Genomic DNA, 18,137 nt, shown 5'->3' with positions numbered 1-18,137 from the left:
AACAACAAAAAATGCTAAATGGCCAAAACAACGTTTCAATGATGTTTCAAGTAAAAACACGATGTTGTTGCAGTTTTTGTTTCTGTGAAGTTTCCCCTTCATACGCAGTGTTTTCTCAACAACAGCAGATACACTGAAAATGATGCAGTTCACATGTTGGTCCACTAGTAGGTGCTGTTTGTTTGTTTTTGTAATGAAACCACACCCACACACACACACACATGCAGCAGAGAACAATCTGCTCTAAACATTAACAACGGGAGAACACAGACATTCCAGTGGACAGACGACCAAGTTGGATTGTTATTACGGTGACTGTCAAAATAAAACTACCAAGTCCAGGAGAATCTGGACTGGGAGTCATGACACACTGGAGGAAACTGATTGTTCTGTTTGTCTCTACTGAGCATGTGCACAACTACTAGTTACTACGGCTGCGGTGACCAGCAGCAGGAGCAAACTTGCATTTTACCCCATTTTTCACCGAAACAGATTTGGAGCGGGTTTTTTTTCCAGAGGCTCCGGGCACCGTTGTTGAGTAACGAACCAAAACACAAGGAAAGTTTTCTGTTTTCACTTGAAAAGGTTGTCGTGTAAACGGGGCCTTAATGATTGCTACAGTTAATCCTCATTCATCAACTGCACTTTGGTTGTAAAGCTTGTTTGTCATCATTCAGTGCTTAAATTCCGTCAGCTCTCTGGCGGCTCGTTATCATGTTAGCTTGCGCTGCCGTGCAGACGTTAGCGCACCTCAAGATATCCTGCAGATATTCAGCTTCCTCTCTGGGTTTGTTTCACCCTGCCGATGTAACTGGTACCTAATAGGACATGAGCGATGTTAATGAGCTCTGAGAATCCAGTTAGCTGAGATTGAAGTCCGTTGTCTGAACTTTACGTCCTGGCCGTACGAGGCAGGGCCGCGGGACGCCAGCTCCCTTTTATAGCTCGCCTCGCATTCGTGTTTTTGCTGAGCCGCTCGGTTGACTTCCACCGGGGGAACCGTTCAGATCATTTCATTGTGGAAGCTTAAATGTCCTCTCGGGAAAGGAACCGGTAACGTGTTGTTTGGCAGCGCCCCAGCCCTCCATTACGGCGACGCTCTGTGGGAGTGCGTGTCTTGTCGTCTGATGCATCTGTCCCCCGTCGCTCAGTGTTTCTCCTGCCTTCTCGCTGCTCGTCTCCTGAAGGAGGAACACCAGGACTCGCCGGCGGCTTTACACACTGTGCTGTTTATGGCGCGGCCCGCAGGGGCTGTTAGAAACTCATTAATTCTGCTGGTTTTTACAGCCATACTTACCGCCACAGAGCGCTGCAATTTGTGCCCTTGGTAAGGCATGTGTTGACTAAATTCAGCTTATCTTCAGAAACACGGTAACACATTTCACCACTGACCAATTAGCCCGTTCACATTGTTTACCCAGCGCCTCGCCCATTTTCCCCACAATCACTCATTTCTCTCTGTTGCTCAGCCCCGACAGAACAAATTGACATTGTGAGTCTGTCTTTAATAGCCAGGCCAGTTGTGTTTGTGCAGCGGACTTCATTAGCGCGGTTAAACAGTGAGCGTTGGTTATTCACGGAGCCGCCCCTCGGCCTCTGTTTGCATTGTGCTTCATTCCCACTAATCACATTATTACAGTGTTTGTTGTGATGTTGCCGGCGTTCGGATGCTTGCGGAGTCCGCCTGCGTTCGCCTGACGGAGGAGCTGGAAGCTGCATTGCAGTATTTCTTGCTCCTTCCACAGATCATTTCCAGGCTGCAGCAGCACAAACACACACCCCGACTCTGATTTCCTCCGTTTACATTATCGAGGTTGTGCTCATCTGATCCCAGTCTGAGCTCTTCTGCTGCGCGCGGAAAAGAAAAGCAGATGTCGTTAGCATTTGTAAATGTGCTCGCCGCCTCAAACAGACAGCGATAGTGGAGGGGGGGGGACCGAGAGGCATGTGTGGCTGCCGGGCAGTAACATTCATTAAGATACCATTAAGATAGTAAAAAGTTCCCCTCGTTAATCATTGTGCTCATAAACCCCAAAATAACGGATCCAGGAAGCGCAGCCTGTTTGACTCAGGTTCTCTCTTCGCTCGCTCATCTCCTCCCCGGCTGCGTCGGTTCTGATTAAATCTCCCATCACTCAGGAACACGCTGCTACTTTCAGCTGCTTTTAATGATTCAAGGCCTTTAAGTCGTCACACATCTCATGTCTCTCCCTTTTAGCCGCTCGCAGATGGAGATATTGATTTAGACGTTCCTCCTGTTATCTTCATGCTGAACCTTCAGAACAGGTCGATTTCCTCTCGTTCTCCTCATGACACGCACTTTCTGGTCACTTTGTTAGACGCACGCCCACATACACACACGCTCGGTAGTCACGATGTGAATGATCTAATATCAGTATTAACCAGCAGTGAAACAGGAGTTCCTAACAAAGTGGCCTTTGGGTGTGTATTTCCTTAAATCACCGCCTCAGAGACTTTTATCAAAAGGTCAAAAACCAAATAGTGCGTCCGGCTGCTTTGAGCCAAGGTTCAGATTCTATAATGAAAAACAAAACAAGGCATGTTGGAAAATACTAGGTACAAATGAAACGCATCAATTTCTCACCTTTTTCCCTTTTCTCACTAACTAACCTAAAATATTTTTACACTTTACATCCAACCTTTACCCTTGTTTGTGAAACTAATCATTTCTTGTGCTCTTCCCAGCACAGCACCAGTCAAAGGTTTGTTTTTTGTTCAGTTTTCAAAAAGGTTTAAATTGGAAGCTTCTTCAAGCTCATCGGCCAATCCTTTCCACTGATCCATTACACACAGGGACACACACACTTGTTTAAGACATATAATCACACTGTTTTCTGACTGTTTAAGGTTCAGAATTATTCTAAAATACAACCTGCTATGACTCACTGTCACTACTTTTCTGGGATTACCTTCACTTTCCCATTCAAACAGATGAAGTCTGAGCCACTGACAGAGAAGTTAAACTGTTAAATCCATCCACTCTTTAGAGTTTCTGCAGCTCCTCGAGCTCACAGCTGAAACTTACCTGGACACTGAGCCTGTTAGTCATTTTCATTCATGATCTCGTTCTCTAAACTTCAGTGATCTCCAGTTCAGTGTAATATTGTCAGTTTGTAATAGCAGATAATGAGATATGAACAACCTGGACAAAGACTCAAGATCCAAACGGTGTCATTTTTATCATTATTCTTTAAAACCTTTTACGCCTCGCTTCGGACAAACAGCTTTTATAGCAGTTTTATTATTTGTAGATTTCCTGTGCGTGTTTTCATGTTTTTGTTCTGCTGGAAGCAAGGACACCACTGGTGGGTGGGTGGGTGGGTGTGTGTGTGTGTGTGTGTGTGTGTGTGTGTGTGTGTGTGTGTGTGTGTGTGTGTGTGTGTGTGTGTGTGTGTGTGTGTGTGTGTGTGTGTGTGTGTGTGTGTGTGTGTGTGTGTGTGTGTGTGTGTGTGTGTGTGTGTGTGTGTGTGTGTGTGTGTGTGTGTGTGTGTGTGTGTGTGTGCGCGTGTGTAAGACTGACATACTGATATTTACACTTTTCTGTGAAATGGGTCTTAGTGATTTGTGTGCCTCCAGAGTCTCGTTCTGACTGCTGAGTGAACCTGTAGCCTCACATGCTGCTGCAATTTACTACCTAATTACATCCTGTCTGAGGCTGCAGGGGCAGTTTCACCTTGAGCCTTGATAAAAAAAAAAAAAAGCTTTCTTGTCCACTTTACTAACCTTTATAATGAAAGAGAGTTACACACAAGCGCCAATCAATATCAAAGGTCGTGTTTGTGTGAGTGGGTGTGGTGTGTGTGTGTGTGTGTGTGTGTGTGTGTGTGTGTGTGTGTGTGTGTGTGTGTATTTTGACTGTACTTTCCATGTTTTCCTCCAGCAGCTGCGGCCCAACATGTGATTCTTGTATATTGTGTGTGTTGTGTTGTGTTCAGCCCTGCCTTCCCCTGCCTGATGTTTGTTTCCTGTGCAGGTTTCCTTCATCCAGAACCTGGTTTTCTGTGTGGAGCGAGCCTACCGGGTGCCGGACTACGGCATGTGGGAGCGAGGCAGTAAATACAACAACGGCAGCACGGAGCTGCACTCCAGGTCAGTCAGAGGAGAAAGCTCGCAGACTCATGATGCTCCATCCCCAATCATCTACCCCAGTGATTCACAGCCCTTTTATTGAGGGACCCAATCTTTTACCATTGTAAAATATGGCTTCAATGGAGCCATATTTTATGTAACTCTCTTGGGACTCTCTTTTTCTTTTGGACAGATTCATTTTTCTCTTTAGCCTGACGCGCCACCATTTTTTCTCCCACTGGTTACACTTTTCATGTAAAGGCTTAAACTGAGTAAATTTCTGACATAAATCAATTAAATGCTGACTGACTCATTTTTAAGACCTAAAATAAATGTTATACGTCTCAAATCAGGGGTGTCAAACACATTTTGATGATGTGAAGAGGTTGAAAAGAACTGCGCTGATGCTTCTTGCTTGCATTAAAGTATTTATTATAAAATTGGATAGCATCAGAATCGCAGCCTATATCTGCAGAGAGCTGCGGGAGCACGCAGAGTCAGGGTGCGTCTCCCAGAGCTGCGCCCATCTTCAAGTTTTCTAGGTCTCTTGACACAAGCTCCTAACAAAGTGTCCAGGAATGTGGTTTCATGTAGGTGAAGGAACCTCTAAACATTTCTGTCTCCAGGCCCGCAGCCTAGCTGTCACATCAGGAAGTATTTGATATATCTTCAGGACTCTCACGGACTGGCTGTCCAAGCCAGAAGCACAAAATAATAATAAGAAAATATACGTCAAGTTGTCTGGACCGGTAAAATACTTAATATGTAAAATATGTAAGTTTTTCTACACGATGACAATGTTGATATTTTCAGCTGGATTTGGCCCACGGGCCTTACGTTTGAGACCCCGTCTCCAAATCAAGAATACTTCACAACCCCCACCCTCTTTGGCGCCCCCTGTTGTCTGGGGGCCCCCGTGGTTGGGTATGACTGATCTATGCCATCATACCACAAGTTGCTTCGGTCGGCAGCAGCTTGGACAAACACGCTGCGCTGCATTGCTGGCCGGCCTTGATCGCTGGAGTCAGCGGTGGCGGCAGTCAGATGGATAGAAGCTTGGCAGTGGTTCTACTTTAGGGGCCTTTAACCTTTAGAACTCAAAGAGATGCTTTGGCCTTTTTCTAGCATTAAAATCAGTGTGGAGTTGCAATATCTAACTGTTAAATTGTAGTTATCAAACATCAGACATGTTATCCTTATTTTTAAACACCGGGCATGTTATTTAGTAGTTGTTTTTGCAGTTTTATCTTCTTTTTTTTTTTAAAGCCTTTTTTAGTTGTTTTAACTGTGTGAACCACTTCAGCTGTCACTCGTCTGACACTTTTTGCCTTTTCACTTGCATTTGAATTGATTCGCCGTCTTAACAGTTTTACCCATTTAAACTGTTTTGACTCTTTTTTTCACTTTTAGAGTTTTTTCAGGTGCGTTGACTAGTTTAAAAGTGTTTTGTCTTTGTTAGTTGTTTCAGCAATTTTGAGTCTTTTGATGCGTGATATCATTGGCAGGATGCACCAATTCCGACACCACTATCAGGTCTGATACTACACAAAGTACTCGTAAAGTTAGTAGAACTGCTCTGTTGATCAGGAGGATTTTACTCTGAGGAATGCTACATGCTACACGCTAAAGGCTTTCAGGCTCACACACCACGATGCTACATGCTAAACATGGTTAAAGTGTGTCTGATACAGTCATTAGCAGCTCGGTCCCTCGGTCTGCAGTCTGCAGTACTATGTGTACTGTATTCAAGGCTGCTCAGCGGTGACGTAGCATCAACACAGAGGTGTGTGGATTTGGTTTGCAGCGGCGCTTAGCCTTCGCATATCGTTTGCATGTGCAGTATTAGCTTCAATTAATGATCTCAAACAAGTTCATTAACACCAGTTTGTCTGAGGGAAAGTCCACTCTGAAACAAACGGATTATAGGAAAGAAATGTTTGTTTCTCTGAATATCTTCTATAACTATCCTGCAAATTGTAATTATTGATCGTCTGGCTTTTTTATCATTAACAAGAAAGAAAGTAATTTTTCCTTTAACTAACTGCTTAATTCGTTTCACTGATTTGCCTTTTCAATATTCAAACCTGTATTAATTCATTATAATATGGATAGTAGCACCAGCTCAGAATGCTTAGGTATTTTGCCACCTGCAGCAGTTTTTCTACGGATCCGGAGGTCTGAAACATCTGTGATCAACAGAGATGTTTTAACCACTTTACACCTAATAAGATGTTTAAAGCTCTAAAATGAAGAGACCACAGCTCAAAAACTTTAGACATAATTTAGATATGAATACAAAACTTCTCTTTTAAGTCACAATCATGCTTCTGTGTTGTTGTTTTTTTTAGATTCAGGAGTTTTTAGCTGTAACTAACCACCGTATATATAAAAAAACGACATCATTTTCAGCGTTTCTGCTATTTATGTGTAAACGAGAAACTTTTCTCAAACAAAAACGCAACAACGATGAGTTCTCACTGAATTAAAGAGGTGCTTCTCATCTTGGCTCTGCTCGTCCATCCAAACAGAGCTAACCAAACATGTTTCCTCCGTCCGAGCCGTCAGCTCTTCCTCTGTCCAGGTGTGTTTGTCGGTTTTAAAGCTTATTTACTGATGGGAATGTCAGAACAACAGCAGGCTGTAACCTCCGCTGAGGAAATAACCTGCGTCGAGGAGAGAAGTAATGGATCCACAGCCGAGTGCTTCACTGACTGAAGATAAGGATTTAGTTTCCAAACATGAGCTCTGTTCTCAGCCCGAGTTTCACTAACTGATGCTTCATCCAAGGTCGGCCTGGCCTCTCCCTCTCGCTCCGTCTTGATAAAGATCCTCAATTTCTGCCATTTCTTATCTCTGGGAAGCTTGTTTTCCTTTTTTTCTTTCTCCAACAATCCAAGGCTATTGGCCGCAGCTGGCTGAGATATCCTGCAGAAAAGATATCAGATATTCTGTAGTGGAGAAGCTCAAGCTCTTGTATTTCCTCCCCTTCATGGCCAGGCTTTAGAGTTACACAATTAGCGAGCCTGCTTATACGTGTAGTTGTGAATTATCATGCGGTATGCGAACAGCCAACTGTGGCCGAGGCTGCATGTGAGCAAGACAGGATCAGACCGAGGAGTCTTTTCCCTTCTGAGCGCCGACGGGCAGACTAGAGCTTCATCATGTTGATCACCACAACCAGTCAGCTGTTTTTATTCAAAGTAGCATCTTCAATTTCTGAATTATCCGTATTCCTTCAAACATCACAGCTTTAGATCAGTTACATGCATTTCTGTTACCATTACAGAACTACAGGCCTTAATTTCTTCATGAGTAATTAATCTTGCAGCAATTTAAACTCATTCCTTTAACTCTGCTGTAATACACTCCGTTTACGCATGAATCAGCCAGAACATTATGACCACTGGCCTGATATTGTGTCTGTGGCTTCATCGCTCCAATACTCAAACTGTTTGGAGGGATGAATCAGGTTTCCAAACTCTCAGGGCCTGTTTACACGGCGATGATTTCAAGTGAAAACATAAACATTTTGGGGGAATTTTGGGTCTGTTTACACCCCAACGGCGCTCAAAGTCACTGAAAACGCGAGTTTTTTAAAACAACTTTCAAAGTGTAACATATTGAATATGCGTGGGCTTTGAGCACAACTGGAAAACGAAGCTTTCTGGAAACGGCCAGACTCTGTCGACAGCGGAAACGCTGCTACTGCACATGTACACCACTGTCATAGTAACTAGTAGTTCTGCACATGCTCAGTAGAGACAGAAAGAACAACGTTTCCTCCAGAGTGTCATGACTCCCAGTCACATTTATTTTTTTTAAAATCGGTGTATAAAAGCAGATCCTTGGCTTTTCAGGAGGAACTGCATGAAGGCGCCTGATAAATCCAATACAAACTCCTCTGTGTGAGTGTTGTATCAGTGTGTGTGTGTGTGTGTGTGTGTGTGTGTGTGTGGTGTACAGTCAGAGTTCCCTGACTGACCGTCTGCTGCAACATTTTCATCATGTGGATCTTTACCTGCACGTCAGGTGAGACTGTTGCATCATCAGTCTGCTCGTTTTAACTGAGAGTTCCACTTGTGTGTGCGTGTGCGTGTGCGTGTGCGTGTGCGTGTGTGTGTCAGCAGATCTGCTTTCCGTCGTGGTTTCCGTCTCTTCCTTCTTTCTTTGAGAAATCCTGGCATCGTAGAAAAGGAAACAGAACGACAGTGAAATTGATTCCCATTTATTCTGCGTTGCAATCACAGAATTCAGCCACTGTGAAATTCACTATACGTTTTTTTTTTTTTTTTTTTTTTTATCCTTCGCTCTCCGCCATCATTCATTATCTACAGTTGACCACAATCTCTGAAGCTTCAGCCTCATTGAATTTTCTCCGAGAGCGGTTGAGGGTTTAAATAAGAAGAAAGGGGGCGGGTCCCTCTCACAGCTCTGCACCACAGCCTCCATGTTGAACTCGCCACGTGCCCGGCGGCCGCTCTCTAACGCTCTGTTTCTGCCCTCTGCAGCTCTGTGGGCCTCGCCAAATCGGCTCTGGAGGCCATCAATGGATTCAACCTGTTTGGAAACCAGGTATTTGAATAATTCACCCACTGCCTCACACATTTCCCCATCTATTAGTAACCCCACGAACCCACATTTGTCTCGTGTCTCATCGTGTCTCATCGTGTCTCATCGCTCCGGATTGCATGATGGATAGACGGCCTGGTTTCTAATTCCAACCTACAGAGGCTCATTATAGCTGCACACGTCAGCCGGCTGAAGGAGAACGACCAGCACACGTTACATCCTGCTGACAGCAGAGAGTCGGCTGGAAATGAACGGTTACAACGGTTATGAAATTTACCTGGTGAACAAAATGGAATGCGAGCACCAGTTTATGATTTTTATTTTTACATTTTGCATGATTTGCATCAGCTTCAGCCAAGATAAATGATCATGTTGTGATGGTTTTATTGAAGATTTGTGGATATATACTGTCAATCAGGAGTCAAATGCTGGTGATTCGATGCTGAGTCAGTCGAGTTTGTCTTCATGGAATGCTTTGTTTGTTTGTTTGTTTGTTTGTATCTATTTTTCAACTTTGAAACTTTTAATTGAAAGTCTGGCTTTTATTCACACAAAGAGGCTCAAACAGACTCAAATATGAGATTTGTAGTTCAATTTTCATCTGAAGTGAATGAGATGTGATGGAAGCAAATCTCACCATATTGAAATTGATCCAGCCACCTTCTGGTTTGATTAATGTATAGTCTCATCTGTCCATGTAAGAGACATCGCACAGCATCTCAGTCAGGCCAACTGGACCTTGTTCAATGTGTCTACCAAACAGTACAAACTAAAGAAGCAATGAATAAATCCATGTCCTATCACAGAAGATCTCACTCCCCGGGTCCAGACACACATATCGTTTCACATCACAAGGAACAGTCTCACGCCTATGAAGACAGAAATGTCCACATGTTTGACAGAGAAGACGGATGGTTTGAGAGGAATAAAAGAAGCCATCGATATGAAACTGGAAAAACCGTCTGTTCACAGAGGGGGAGCTTCATGACACAATCTAACATTCTTCTTTCTTCTCTGCCAAAGAAATCGATAATCCAACTTCAAGGGTCATGATGAATCTCAAGTGAATCCCGTGAGACCTCGTGTGACTCCAGTACTGTTAAAGGGCCACACCCCGGCCCCTGTGGTTTATTACCAGAAGACACTTGAGTGACAAAGTATCAAAGAGTTTTGTTAGCTGGAGTCCACCGCTCAGTTAGAGTAACTAGCCGAGTCGAGGGAGCAGCATGAACTGATGAAGACGTGTCAATAAGAAGCAAAACATCTTCCAACATGTTTAACCAAGACCAGTCCAACTCGACCGCGTTGAGCTGTCTGATGCAGTTCAGGCTCACCAGCACTGGAACTGATCCAGAACAGTGTGAAGGCAGGTTCACCTGGACAGGTAAGCAGTCCATCACCAGACACATAGAGAGACACACACTAACATTTAGACCAGGGTCACACACAACGATCCACTGGTTCGTCGTTGTGTTCCACTAGTTGGTGCAAGTTGGTTCTGGGTTTTCTGCAATCCAGCCTCACACATCCACGCAGAGGAGAGCCGGATGTAAAGCTGTCAGCTCCTTTTCTCCGTCCTTCTGCATGGTTCAGGTCCACTCACTATCTATCGTGGAGAATTGTTCTCCAGATGATGGTGTAGTGAATGGTAGGAAGAGCTGTTACATTTTAAAGAGTAGGCAGCACAAACACTTCGAATCCTCCTCTGTTTTTGTTCATCTACTCACACATGAGCAGAAGAAACATGGACTGTGAATGTGGAGAAGTTTGGTTTTCTTTGTTTCCGTGGCTTTAGAGACGGTTGTGTTTGGAAACGGTTTTCACTGCTTCTGTCGTGTAAATGAACAATCAAACCCAAACTAAAGTTGACTGTTTTAGAGTAGCCCTTAGAGCAGCTCGGCCAACTGTGAGGAAATGCAGAGGAAATCCAAACACCATGGAGGAAGGCTCAGTCCAGAATCGAACCCCGGATGTTCTGGTTGTGCGAGTACAATCCACCACACAACCATAAATGATGATAACCCTCCAATACCCCAGAGGAACTGAACTGCTGGTGTCATGCACATTGTATTGAGGTTTTTTCAGAGTTTGTGAGGAGGTCCTCTCTGCTGAGGCCGAATTGGGCAAAGATCATCTTTAATTCATGTAAATGATGAGACCTCATCAGTGGACCTGCTGTTATGAAACAGACGTTTCTGTCGGTTCTTCTTTATCTCCTGCCTCCATCAGTGTTGATTCTTTCCTTCTCGTTTTTCATTTTTCTCGCTCCCGTATGGGAAAGGAAAAACAAGAACAATCATTACTCCTGCTAATCGGTTGGAAAATAGCCCCGCCACTTAGCAGATAGGCTCTCTTTGTTATCGTTCTCTTTCCTTTGTCTTCCTGGGCTTTGACCTCCCTGGACATTTAATGTCTCTGATGGTGAGTGTTTATCTTATCATCACACTGCGGCTGCTGGATGGTTGTGGAGTGTGTGTATTACTGTAAAGTGGCTGTTTGTGTTGCTTCTCTGAGCACTGGCAAAAAAAAACGAGGGATTTAACCGGGCCTGAAAATGGATTTTGTCATCGAGCTGAGCTTGTTGAAAGAATCAATTTATCGAGGCGGCTGCTTTATGAGCCGTGCTGTGACGAACCCCATGTGAGTGTGAGACCCAGCCTGTTGTTCCTCGCTGGGAATGGAGGAGCCACGAGCCTTCCGGTTGCTTATTAATGATTTCTATCAATCTCGATTTTCCCAGCTGACTTCCATCTTTTCCAAACCTGGAGTTTGACTGTCTCTCCTCACCCCAGAACATTCGCTCTACACTCTGCCGCCACGCTGTCCTCCGCCTGCAGGCTCCTGGTGTCTGTCACATCTGGCCTTTTCTCTATGAGATGAATGGACACTTTGGGGGAACTTAAGGTTTCCTGTGACACCGACCGTTCAGCAGGATAGAGAGGCCGCAGCCTCCTCAGTGTGATGAATTGAAGAGGCTGGTTAAAATTGGTCTCTGCAGGAGGAAGAGCCTTCAGCTTTAAAGCCAGTCGGTAAATTCGGCAGAGCTGTGTACACACTGCCGGACCAGCGAGTCCCAACAGGTTCCCCTCTCCATCCAAGAGACTCACGCACGCAGTTTCAGTGGGACTCCTGCATTTAAACACAACAAAAGCAGCGTCAACGTGAAGTATCCTGTGTCACTGGGAGAAAATATGATTTACCATCTGTCCACATCTATTTAGCAACCTATTAGAATAGAACAAATGTGTGCAGCCACATGTGACTACGTCTCCCCGCTAGTGATTATTATTTTTTTTTTTTAAAAAGGTACAATGACTAAAAATGCAATAACTAACAGTGTATATAACTATTACTAATTACAATAATTCAACTTGTGAAACTACATGTGACCTAAAAAGTGGTAGAAACGTGTTATTTAGTCATGAAAGTTGCAGTCGTCTGTAATGGAAGGTTGTCCTTCGTCCATTATGTTGGTTTATAGTTGACTGGCTGCGGGGTGGTGAAGTGGTTCGAGGTCTCACCTCACAGCAGAACACCTGTGGAGTTTGCATGTTCTCCTATGGGTGAGTCTGTAAACTTGGGATAGAGATGTCCTGTATGGGGCATGTGTTGTCCTGTGGTGGACATTAACATGAACTCACACAGGAAGCAGCTTTAAGGAGCAGGGTCGTCTGACTCCGTCCCCGGGGTTCATACTGGACAAATGAGACCCATTAATGATCCAGAAGCCTGTCTCTCTCTGTCTTTTGACTGCAAATGTACGTTGAAATGCATCCTTGGCTTTTCGAGCTCCAACCTCATTGTTTCAAGACCAAGGGAAAAGCTCTTAAAACATCCCACCGGGCCCGGTGATAAACCTTGTGGGTGTATCCTGCTGTCCGTCCATATTCAGCCGAGATAAATTTTCTTTCACTAGAACACAGGCTGGGATGAAGCATATAGATGGAGAATGAATGGAGACTGAAACGCTGCACGTCACACTGCTCTCATTTCTTCACATCACAGTGATGAAGTGTGAGACAACACCAGGCAGAAAGTGCAGAAAGTGCTCCGTTTGCTTTTATTTCACATAGATCAGCATTTATTAATAAAAAAAGTGATATACAGTTGTTTTTCTGTGACCATGTTTCAATCTGATCGTTGTAAAGGCGCTGGGACGCTCACTTTGTAAGGAACAATGTATATTAGCAATTAAAAATACAGACATTTTCCTCCTATAATGGAATTATACTCAAAATAACAGGTGGAGGAATTACTTTTAAAGTAAAGAGTTGTCCTCTTATTTGAATGTATACATTTTGATGGCTAGCTCCTCATTCTGTCTGTCTCATCTTTAATGGTCATCGTCTCATCGTTCTCATCTTTTCACGTCTTTCATGAAAACCCACTGGCGAATAAATAGAGGAACCATCTTCTCTGTGTGTCAGAGAAAGAAATGTGTAGGAAACAGTCACACGGTTCAGAGAGGCCGTTGGATTTTCCACTTTGCGAGTGAATGTCCTCCAGGTCGGAGAGCAGCTCCACCAGCGGCGCCGTGTCTCTGTACATGTGCCGGTCGCCGTGTTGGAGCCTGGTGAACAGCAGAAAGGTTCCCGACGTGTCGCACAGCTGCTGCACACTGTTGGCCAGCAATCTGCTGCACTATGCAAATAGCTGAAGGAAAGCCTGCTGATTTGACTAAAAGCCCCGGCCAGACCTGTTTTTGGAGAGAGGGGAAAATCGACTGTGGCAATAATCATGCATAATGCATCAGAGCTACATTAGAAACGGCTTCGCAGGTTGCAGGAATGACTGGCTTGGTTTTATGTAAGCACGGCTCGCTGATGGATAGATGAAGTGGACTAGACTAGCTTTTTAGAGGCAGAAAAGGTCTGATCACTTTATTCACTAAGTAAAAAGCATCACCCCCTCCCCTCTTCTTGTTCGTTGGTGTTTAAGTGCGCCAGATCAACAAACTGCATTACGCTGGCCAGGCTTTAGTTTTGCGCATGAAGACTTTTGAAGTGATAGGATGACTATCAGCTGAGCGTCGTTGGAGTACTCCCACGTTGCACTTCAAAAACATGTGCAGGCCAAATATAATAGGCCGGCTCTCCACCGGGAGAGTGTGTTTTGATGTGCTGAAGCTCGAGAGCGAAGCCATTTCCACCTTTCTGCTGTTCTCTGATAAAAGAGCGATGACAAGTACACAGAGCCAAGATACTGTGGTGCTGTTGTACCTGTGAAAGGTGTTCAGCTGGAACTCAGCTGTGTGTGTGTGTGTGCGTGCGTGTATGTGTGTTTTGCAGGGCTGCTCCTGGTCGGTGATTTTTGTGGATCTGGATGCCCACAACAGGAACAGGCAGACGCTCTGCTCTCTGCTGCCTCGAGAGTCTCGCTCCCACGTGAGTTCCACCATCGACCTGCTGCTCGCCCCTCAAATCACACTCGCATACCAACGCTTAAACTCTTTGCTGCATTCAACACACTCCTGGTATCGACGGGAAAGTCACAAAACACTGCAATCTGCCATTCTTTTTCTAAAATCGACATAATACCAGATAAACTGAGTTTTTAACGTAACTTTCTGCCAATTTTCTCGCGACAGTGGTCAATTTATCAATCAAACTACATTTGTGTCTCGCGTCATGCAAGTTATTTAATAATACAGCTAAAATGACACATAAATGAACCTTTAACACGACAAATAAAACAATGACTGATATGACAGAGGCAAAATGCAGGATTTAAGACACAAATAAGGAAAACTAACCCTAACCCTAACATATTAAAAAGATAAAACACAGAAAAATGAAATACATGTTTTGTATGCCCGTCCTAATTATGGGCTAAGCAGTCATGGTAGGTTTGAAATGTTGTGTTGTAAATCAAGTTCACTGTAATGATTCTGGTTCTCGTCTGCACAGCAGCACAAAAACAACTTAAAATTTCTCGGAATAATGAAATAAAAATATTCTCGCAAAAGTGCTTTTCTTGTTCTTTGGGAATTCTTGGGATGTTGTCCAATTTTTAGAGGTAGTTATCTAGTTTTTATGTAAAGTGGACAAGTATTGCTTTTGAAAATATCTAAAACGTGTGAAGTAGTCGGGTACTTTGGGAACTGATGTCACTTCCTCCAACTCCTTCATTAACATATAGATAGTAGAGCATCTTCCTGATGGTGATGCTGGACGTTATTGTTGTTGACAGGGGACAGTTTTAAGGACTCATATTATCCAGCTTTTCAACACTTCCACACGGGTCTTGTTGGTTCTAAAACGTTGCATTCAAAGTTTATTGTCCCAAATTCTAATTTTCCTTGATTTTCCCCCATTTGAATATTGGATCATAGGAGCTGCATTCAGAATCTGCCGTGTCGGTGTGAGCTGGACTGGCTCCACCCACACATGCCCATCTTAGGAAGAGGAGGAAATACTTCCTCTCGTGGTGCCATGTGCCAGAGAAGAGCTAATTGTGGGAGGGTCAAAGGGAGGGCCTACCTTGGTTGGGATTGGCTAAACTCCTGATGACACTATATAGGGTTTGATGTCTGATTGGCTGGTTGGAGCAACACACTTTTTAAAAACTGAAACAAGCCAGGGAGAGAGAGGACAGACCTTCTTCACTTCTGTCACGTCATTCCAGGTATGGGGATGATTGTTACTGTTGGAAAACCATTAGAAAGTGATGTTTTGATAATATGATCGTTTTAAGGAGTTCTCACTGTAACACACACCTTCTGCAGTGTGTCAGACGCCCCCCTGCTCTGTTCCTTTCTCTTGAGTAATTAGCGTAATGTCTGGCTCTGCTAATGCTAACTGAGCAGCTCTGCAGAGGGAGCCTACAGAACCCTGTCTGTGCTGGTAGTTCATCTTAAAGAAGCAGTTTGCTGCATTAGCAGCAAGTTAATCCCACACAGAGGTCTAACCAGTCATGAGCCCTCAGTGCTTCACTGGTAATGGCTGCAACAGCTTTCTGGATCAATACAATCTCGTTTTCTCCAGACGGGGAAACAAGTGGCTGAGGCTGAACGCAGACGAATGTCTTTAAATAGAGTCATGAGGCAGCCCCGTATCTCCACTTCTGTGACAGTTTTTTTTTTATTTTTTATGTAACTTAAACAAAAAATGTCCTTATTTTTATTTCAAATAAAAATTAAATCAGGAATAAATGCACCAGACTCAACGGACGTTCTTTATGTCCGTGGATCCCAACAGCTGTAGATGTTATCTAGGTATCTGAGTTTCAAGTGAGGTTCATAATGTGGATTGAGCTTGGTGACGGGGGCTCATCCCCCACCGCTAGCAGCCCCTCTCCATACTTGTCCCTCTCAGAAGCAGCTGTGTGCCTAATCTTTTCTAGACGGCATCGTGCCACACACGCGGTGCCGGCCTAAAACGACACACACAGATCTCCATGAGTACGGGAGTTTCTTTACACACCTGAGCTGCTGACGGCTCGGCGGGAGAGAGCGGTGGCGACAGAGCTGCAGGGAGGTGAGGAGAAAGCAGGGGCACAATCATTTCCCCGGCTCTCCACTCACCCAGACACTTAAATGATCACATCTCTCTCTCTGTGTGCTGAATGTGTCGGGCAGAATAGCCGCCATCAGCCCGGGAGGAAATGGCTGTAATTAGATGATCAGAGTGGCAATATAGCCGCATGAGATTGACGTTAAGGAGCAGCAAGGAAGCCGTGCAGTGTCTAGTGAGGGACCGGCGGAGTGCAGGATTATGCCGAGATAACCCAAATATCAATGTAATATCAGCCGCTCTTGTACCATGTCAAAAGATTGAAATTCAGTATTGGATTCCCGACGCGTCTCGTACCTGCAGCGCGGCGCCGTGCACTCTCAGATCCCATTTGTACTGCAGCTGCCGAGGATGTTAACATGGAGATTGGAGCTGTAACAAGAAGTCTGAGAATGAAAAGGGATGGGACGAGCGCGAGCTGCACCTGGCTCTTCTGTGCACTGCAGAGAAAAGAGAATGGAGAAGCCGCTGAATGGGAGCATTGAACAGTCGACACAGCGATCGGCTCTTTTCGCCGCTCGATGGCAGAAAGCACAGCTCCGAGGGTGCAGCCGCCGTTTGGAAAGCGCCTGCTGTCAATAAGGTTTCGTGGTGATTGATGAAGGCGACACGGCCAGAAAAAGTCAGAAATTTTAGGATTCAAAGTCCTATTAAAGTCAGATATCTCATCACGATTGAATTAAAGCAGATTGACGTCGCTGCAGGAGAAAGTTTGTTTATTTGACGGTAACTTCAGATATTTCAGGAATCTACTATCAGTTCCTAACACTACCTGGTGGAGGTGCTCATGATACATGGCTCCTGATTGGCTAAACTAACTTCTTTCCTTGTTCCTGCTCCGATGATGCAGTGGTTCAGCTACGTTGAAGGTTAGGGTTCTTAGCGAAATAAATAATAAAAAATGTTTTAAAAGTTGCTCAGGGGCCCACAGTGGTGAACTGTCCACTGTGGGAATCGAACCTGTGAACTCCTGATCCCACCATCTCCACCTCTCGAGCCTCTCGGCTATTGACTCACAATCGTGGGAAGTCAAAGATTAACGGAAGGTCACAAAGCTCTCTTGATTTTAAATGATATCACAATTTTTCTCCCTTTAAAAAAGACGAATGCATTTAATTAATTTGTGTCACTGCTCATTTTAAGCGTTCGCATTTAAGGTGCAAGCAGCAGGAGAAAACGTGGTGACGTGTCGAGACAAAGAGACAGATGAATCGGTCAAAAAGAAAAACAGTACCGAGAGAGTTCCATCGAATATGTCTCCATAGAACCAATAGACAGAATTAGAGCTGAATGCATCTTTTGTGTTGAAAAACTGGTGAATGAAAGACTGAAACTTCAAGCTGAAGAAACAAAAGACCAGCACACAGCCCGAGACGGAGTGTAAAGCTGAAGTGTTTCTCTTCAGAGAGAAGAACTCGTCACTGCAGAATATACCAAGGAAATTGTATTTCACATATATTGTGTTATGAGGTTCCTTCGACTCTTCTTTCACGGCCCAGGGTGTGGTGGAGGGTCTCCGAGGTTTACGATAGTAAACATTTTGCAATCACTTTTCTCTGCCTCCATCACCAAATAATACCGAGTGATCCAACACTTCATCCAACTCTTCTTCCATGTGGAGGAAATATACTGTAATACACTCACTGTGCAGTGGTGGTGTGACACATGGAACTTTTTCACCAAGTTCATCCTTCATATATTATTTTCCTCTTTGCTTTTATTCACATGTTCACTTCAATGTTTTCCGCTGCTAGAACACGGATGCAGCACTGCTTCCCACCATCAGCTATCCTGCGTTTGCCGTGGACGACGACGCTCTCTGCAGTCAGACGCTGGACAAGATCGTCCGCAAGCTGCGGGGAAAATATGGCTTCAAACGTTTCCTCCGGGACGGATACCGCACCGCCAACGAGGACAAGAACCGCCGCTACTACAAACCGGCCGAGATGAAGGTGAAACTCACTTCTT

At 44.5% G+C, this 18,137-nt stretch overlaps 1 protein-coding gene across 3 annotated transcripts in view; it reads left to right on the top strand.

Moving 5' to 3' along the window:
* Nucleotides 1-18,137, top strand: part of phkb (phosphorylase kinase, beta) — a 145,827-nt gene that overhangs the window by 42,101 nt on the left and 85,589 nt on the right. For all 3 annotated transcript variants that reach the window (XM_080493391.1, XM_080493389.1, XM_080493390.1), the window contains 4 exons: nt 3,995-4,110; nt 8,598-8,661; nt 13,947-14,042; nt 17,924-18,121. In XM_080493391.1, the coding sequence (XP_080349517.1) occupies nt 3,995-4,110; nt 8,598-8,661; nt 13,947-14,042; nt 17,924-18,121 (474 nt within the window). The remainder of the gene's footprint in view (nt 1-3,994; nt 4,111-8,597; nt 8,662-13,946; nt 14,043-17,923; nt 18,122-18,137) is intronic.

This window comes from Lipophrys pholis (genome assembly GCF_963383615.2).
Source record: "Lipophrys pholis genome assembly, chromosome: 2".
Classification (NCBI taxonomy): Eukaryota; Metazoa; Chordata; class Actinopteri; order Blenniiformes; family Blenniidae; genus Lipophrys; species Lipophrys pholis.
Note: the sequence above shows the minus strand (reverse complement) of the source record. Positions and strands in the feature narration are given on the sequence as shown.